General features: G+C 39.2%; 1 protein-coding gene across 1 annotated transcript in view; it reads right to left on the bottom strand.

The window, feature by feature from the left end:
- Window positions 1–4,084, bottom strand: part of LOC106516336 (sodium/potassium/calcium exchanger 3) — a gene marked incomplete at its 5' end in the record, with an annotated part of 29,058 nt that extends 24,974 nt beyond the window's left edge. The window contains 1 exon segment of the mRNA XM_014006642.1: window positions 3,814–4,084. Within this exon segment, the coding sequence (XP_013862096.1) occupies window positions 3,814–3,919 (106 nt within the window).
- Window positions 4,085–7,183: the final 3,099 nt, after the last annotated feature.

Consider the following 7,183-nt stretch of genomic DNA (forward strand, 5'->3'; position numbering starts at 1 on the left):
CATGTGAACTAAAGTTCTTTCAAATTCAGAAAGGCAGTTTACCACCAAAGCATTCASTGGAGACAGGATCCAGCTCCCTATTTGATTCAATCAAATTGATTTTGGTTGTATTCYTTATTTAAAACATGTGCTGTCTAAATTGTATTTTCACAATTAATCATAAAAATGCTTCATCTCCGAACATAAACCTCCTCCTGATGACAAGTATAGTCCATGAATATCCATAAATGGCCATAAACGACATGTTCAGGATGCAGCGGTGTATATAATATTTGCCCAGAGTATCCGTGCTGTCACCTTTATGAACAGCAGACCACATGCTTCCGCCAAATGATTCTAAAAGGCTGAAGCCAAGCAGCCTCCATCTGTGTTCAGAAAACCTCTTCAGGTTGAAGGCACACTCGTGATTTAAAAGGTGAAGCATAAATATTAATGACAAGGCTCATTCAACGGGACACTCTGGCACAAAGGCCGGCACGCCAAAGCAGGATGGAGCCCAAAATGWAAATCAAACACTCCTCAGCGACTGAAAAGTTCACCTATCCAAATCCCTGCACTCCACATGGTGCTGAGGAGGAAAATGGTGCTGAAGCATCCGCTGAGTGTGTGAGACAGTGTGCGACCGACCGCATCAGCAACAAGAGGATGATGATGTGACGAATGAGAGGAGTGGAGGGGTCAGGTTTTGGACTGAGATGCACCTCTGCTGGATTAGATGTTGAACCGTCAGCTTATTTTACTGCACAAGAACTGATGTGGACTTTAAATGTTTATATATATTTTATTTTGTATCAGTTATTAATCCAAAATTAAAATAAACCATTATTTGTTGTGACCACTCCTTGGTTYGAAAACAGCATCATGTAAAGCAGGAGTCAGAAACAATTTCTGCTCCTTCATTTGAAAAAAGCTGTAAAACTTAAAAACAACTCTTTGTTTAGTTGATTACACTCTGAAATTAAAAACTATGTGCCTTTGGGATTTTATTTCATATTTGAGGGATATTAATAGGTTTCTCACTTTGAAATAAAGGAAGGAACAAAAACTAGATTTTATTGAATATTTGTGTCATATTGAATCTCCTGTAATAATGAAAAACCTTCATTGACTTAATTCCTTTTATTATATTTATATTTTAGATTTATAACCTTAAAAATTTTCAAAAGCAAATCTTGACTTTTAATTTGGGCAGCATGATGGCTTAGCACAGAGCTATTCAACTGACGGCCCGCGGGCCACATCTGGCCAATGGGTGACTTCAGTTAAGCCCACCAATGACGAAGGACTGAAACTGAAACAATTAGAAATTAAAGCAGAAAACAAAGGCAAGAAGGAAAACAATGATCTGTGCCTTGTTTTAAACTTWAAACTKARAMMKWAMAAGTACCCACAATCCACCCTGCTCCTTCCTGTCTATTGACCAATAGCAGAGCTGACCCACAGCCCACCTTATTTACATAACGAGGCAGAAGTGCGCAGGAAAATGTCAAAGCAACACATCAAAAATAAAAAGATTTGCGCAGAAAAACAATAAAAAATAGATAAAAACATTTAAGAGGCAAATGCACAAATAAAAGGAAAAAACATAAATAATAAGTCCGTTTCACTCCTCCATAGCCAATGAAGTCTATAAAAGTAAAAATAAATAACTAAAAAAAGTTTAAATCCATTTTAAATTTTAAATTTAGGATTCAATGCAACAAAATAACAACATTTAAAAAGATAATAATACTTGTTATTTTACATAATGTAGTGTCGGACCCCTGAGCTGTTGGCTGGTGGTGTAATTGTGGCCCCCAGAGAAAAAAAAATCAATTCAAAAAAATTTATTCATTTCATTAAAAAAAACTATATACAATAACAAAAAGTAAACCAAGAAAATACACCAATCAAAATAAAATGAAAGGTTGCAGAAGAAGAATAAATCTTTTACGTCTGCCCCTTTTATCCTCAGAATATATTCAAACGAAACATAATTTACAAAACAATACTAAAAAAATAAAAAAATAAAAATAAAAACATAAATACATCAACTCAAACAACAATAAAAAAATTAATTTGCCTGAATAGCTCTGGGTCAGTGGTTAGCGCTGTTGACTCACAGCAAGAAAGTTGTGGGTTCAAGCCCCGTGTTGAACCTGGTGTCTTTCTGTGGTGGCTTTGTGTTTGGTTGGGTTTTCTCCAGGTGTTCCGGTTTCCTCCCAACAGGGAGAGATTTGGTCAAATATGTTGTTTAATTGCCCAAATTAGACATTTGTGTAAAAAGCTTCAAACTGGGTGAGGACCAGTCGCTCTCTGCTGCCAAGCTGAGGTAGTAGAAGACAGATTCATGTCATCCACTGAGCACGTCAAACAGACACAGGGTGGGTAAACCACGTCAACAAGCTGCTGGCAGACAAAGATCTCAAATCATAAAGAGGTTTCACGATGTGCTGCTCAAACGTTTTGAAGAAACGCAAAGAAACGGGAAACACCGAGGACCATAACCACAGGTCAGACATGGAAACTTCTTCAGCTCAGAGCAACCAGGAACCTGTGGGACGCAGATACACAAAGCTTTGTCCACAAGTGGTCTTTCTGGAACAATTACAGCCTAAAAGCCAAACAAGGACTAAGAGACTGAACTCTGCTCAGAAACATGACAGCAGGCAGTCTGGACTTRTGAGTCCAAATCAGACGTACCTGGCTGCAGCAGTTTGGTCAGTGAAAGGCTGCAGGCAGGTAACATAATGTCTGCACAGTGAGGCATGATGGAGCTCTGCATTCAGTCTGGATTTATGCTGCTATCAGTGCAGACACTACCTTACAATATCACAAAGCAGGGCTTTGATTACCTTTAAAATCCTACTGTCCCAGCCTCAAACAAGCAGCCTTAGAAAAATCCGACTTCTCTGTTTGTTCATCCATTCGGCACCATTAAACTAAAAAGTTATCTCACAGCAGAGCGTTGTGTTGCTGTCACAAATTTGCACGTTCCCTTTTTCTAAAACGATGCACTGAAATCACCGTCTGAAGAATATTTCACCCCGAGGGTGGCAAAGAAATCAGATCATCAACTGTGCTTATCAGGCGATGCCTGGGAAAGTGTGCAATACTTTGAATCACAATTTGTGTATTTAAAAAAAACCCAGACTTTTGCATGTCAAGGGATGTACAGTGTGTTCTCTGAGACAAAAAGCCCACCCTGCATGCTCCACGGCCTCTGCAGTCGCCCACAATGATTGGATTTAAACATGCCACAATTTCTGCCTGCTTTGCATGATCAACAATCTGTCCCCACCCCGCAGGGTGGACTGAGTCAATCATCCCCCAGAAGCACAGAACCAGAGTCAGGGTTTGCTGTCATGTCAGGAAAAGCTGAAAACATCCATCATCATCATCATGGAGCACCATGTGTTACTTTGCTGCCTATTTTTTTCCTGGTTAAAGTCATGGCTGAATTAAAACTGGCTTTTATTTTTACACACAAAGACATTTTGATAGGTGATGTGGCTGTGCACTGAAATGTGTTTTAAGGAKGTGCAATTTTATATAACTTAAAGAAATATTTAGACCAAAATAATTGTGCATTTGCTTATTATTTACTTTACTATAGTTTAGCAATAATATGCTAATTAAAATATTTAATTTTAACTTAACTAGTATAATGTTGACTTCTTACATTATATATAAATTCTATTTCTAAGTGTTGCACGTGATAAAGTTATTTTTATATAAAATATATACTTTTATTGTTAAAATACTGACTCGTCGTTGGGGTTTTGATAATTAGGACGACGCACGCGCGCAGCTGCGACTAATTGACGGTCTCACCTGGAGCCTGGATGACCTGGAAGAGCCAAATGACGGCGACCAGCCCGACTCCGCCGTAGCAGAACCGCTGGAAGGGTCGCCGGTGCCTCGCTGCCGCCGCTTTCATTCCTCCGCCGGCTTCAGGTCCACGAAAAACATCTGTTGCTCTCTTTCCCCCGACACTTGTCTCACACTTTTGAAAACGGCTCCGAACAAGAAGCCGCCACCTCCACCTTCTCCTCCTCCAGGAACAGCAGCGACTTCTTCTTCTTCTCCTCCACAAGTTGTGTTTAAAAAAATACCCTCTTCAATAGACCCGTTTTCCCCCCTCCTTACTTTCCTCTGCAGTCAGACCAGTTCTGGGGACACTATTCGGACTGTCCTGGAGTCACATAGCAAACAGAGCCCGGTAGAAAGGTTTCTGCGCTCGTGTGTGTTGTCGGGAAAGGTCGCGAGCAGATCCCACAGTGAGGTGCAGCAACAGGGAGGCGGTGTGTTCTGAGCACCGTGTTCCTTCACTCACCGTGCAGTTCCCACCTGTGGCCACCAGAGGGCGAAAAAACCGATGGGGTTCATGTCCAGAGAAAAAGACCTGAAGGAAATTCTTCCCTTTTTTTTAATTTTCTTCTTATTTAATAAAGCAGAGGTTCTCAAACTGGGGTCCGCGAGAGGCATCTTGGAGGTCCTCAAATTTTGTTTTACTAAATTGTTGATTTGGATTTAATTTTTTTAAATGCATGGAGAACAATGAACTAATAAAACAAACATAATAATCTAAATAAAAATATATTCCGTTGGCAGTTAGGGGTTGAAACGACCATTTACCACTTTAAAAAAGTTTTACGAGGGGATCCCTGGAATTTTTTTTGCCCTTGTAAGGAGTCCCCAGACCCAAAACGTTTGAGAACCCATGTAATAGAGAGCCCAATAAAATAGACAAACTGAATAAAACAGCAGCCCCATGCATGTGTCATGGGGCTTATAGCATGAGCTAATTTGCAGCACTTGTCCCTAAATGGGCATTTATAAACATTATATTGTCAAAAGTATTGGCTGACTCATCCCATTCCTGATCCATAGGGTTCAATATGACGTTGGTCCACCCTTTGCAGCTAGAAGAGCTTCAACTCTTCCAGAAGCACATTTGTGAAGTCACATATTGATGTTGGACGAGAAGGCCTGGCTCTCAGTTTCTAAACCACCCCAAAGGTGTTCTTTTGRGTTAAGGTCAGGACTCTGTGCAGGCCAGTCAAGTTCATCCACACCAGACTCTCTCCATGTCTTTTTGGATCTCACTTTGTGCACAGGTGCACAGTCCTTTGGATGGGTGAGCAAATACTTTTGGCAATATAGTGCATCTAAGATAGGGGAGACTTTATGGTTGTAACACGGAGAGAGTTGTAACACCACCAGTTCAACCAATCACACATCATGTGATCATATCAGTGTTTCCCCATTTCCTGACCCCACAGGTGCATGCAGAGTCTGTAAAGAAAAAAACTAATTTTGAGGTAAGAAAGTTCATTTTTGAGCCAAGGCTATAATTTTAGTACCTTTTAGGCTACTATTGCATATAAAACCATAWGCATTATGTTACATGAAATGCGGCTTCTCAGGTAAAATGTGGATTTTCCCAAAATACAAACGAACACATTGACACTGTTTTTTATTTGACCTATATGTTCTTTACACAGGCACAGTGTAGTATTCATTAAACATAGTTGTTCTAGTTCTAATAATTTGCACACACACACACACACACACACACACACACACACACACACACACACACACACACACAGTGCTGAGTCAAACAGAAAGTGGATTTGTGTTCTGGTCAGTTACACTGAGAGAAATATACTGTTCTGGATTGTTTTTTTATTTCAATAAACCTTTTTTTGAAGCATGATGTGGCCTCTGTTTTTGCTTCTTTTGTCTAATTGTTACAACTTAACCCAGCAGGTGTTACAACCTTCTAGTGGGGTAGGGTTGTAAGAAAGGAACACAGTGTTTTCGACATCAACTCACCACCTAATCTTGCAGAATTGGTGCCATTTGTAGTAGACAGATGTGGCTGCTTTGTTTAAAATTTTGAGAACTCTAGCTTAAGAGTTACAGGTGCTGAAGCTAAAAGTGTTGCAATTTTACTTGGTCTCCCCCTACTGCTGAGAAATGATTATAAAAGTTATTTTCTTTTCGCAGTATTTGGAAATACAAAATAAAACTTGTACAAGGCACAAGATAAACCCAAGAATAACAGAAAAGAAACAATAACATTTATGCAGTTCCGTTCCCTGGAAAACAAGTGTTTCATCTACTATAACATATTTTGGCATAATTAAGCCAAGTGAGATATAAATCTTGTACGTACATACTAGCTATGTTTTATTAATTTAAGAGGTTCTAACACCTGAGATAGTCATTATAACTTGTTGYAATACAAGCTGGTAAACTAATAGCACCTTTCACAGATGAACAATGATAAGTATCTCCCAATAAAATAATAAGACAGAAAATATAAAACACTAAACTGGTGTAAAGAATTGTACAAAGTACACAATTAAGCCAGCATTTCTCTGAGGAATGCATGYCACCTCACATGCTGCATTTATTAGAATTTGATGCTTCAGTAGGTGTTGGGAATGACTCTCAGCTAATACCTCATCCAATTTMAGCTCAAAAGTTGTCAAATTAGCTGCAGTATCTTGAACAGGGTTTATGCCAAAACTGAATCAGTGGTTACTTTGTGATAGTTTCATTATAATTTGWCCAGTGGCTCATGAGTTGTTTTACTAAAGCTACAAGCAAAGACACTATCACCCTTTAGCCTTGAGCAACAGGCAGTTAAAAAAAAGGATAAACATGATTTAATGCTTTGGGGAGGAAACACTTCATGTCATGTAGAGAGCTTCCAGAGACAAGGAGACGATTAGGAAACATGGCTGCACTTCTGTCTGCTAATAATCCAACCAGTTCCTAACAAAGGACACAGAGGGACACAAAACTGTTTGTGTTAACAGAGCAACAGAAAGCATCTGGGTAATGTCTTCCAGGAAAAAAAAGAGAGACTAATGTTTCATTGCAGGAAAATAAAACAACAAGTGAAGGAAACCTCCTGCGGCTCCAGTAATCCTGCAGTGTCCTGGTGTTTGTCGGGTTTAATATTTAAGCCCACAGTTTATGGCACAAGGGAAGGTTTCTCTGATTTATCACTGACCAGCGTGATGTATGAGCTGCTTCACTCAGTAATAGGTCACGTTTTATAAAACTGCTGCTGCTGTTTGTAAAAATATATAAGTCTAGTTCTTTCTTTCTTTCTTTCTTTCTTTCTTTCTTTCTTTCTTTCTTTCTTTCTTTCTTTCTTTCTTTCTTTCTTTCTTTCTTTCTTTCT

The sequence above is a fragment of the Austrofundulus limnaeus genome, unplaced genomic scaffold, assembly GCF_001266775.1.
Source record: "Austrofundulus limnaeus strain Quisiro unplaced genomic scaffold, Austrofundulus_limnaeus-1.0 Scaffold37, whole genome shotgun sequence".
Taxonomy (NCBI): Eukaryota; Metazoa; Chordata; class Actinopteri; order Cyprinodontiformes; family Rivulidae; genus Austrofundulus; species Austrofundulus limnaeus.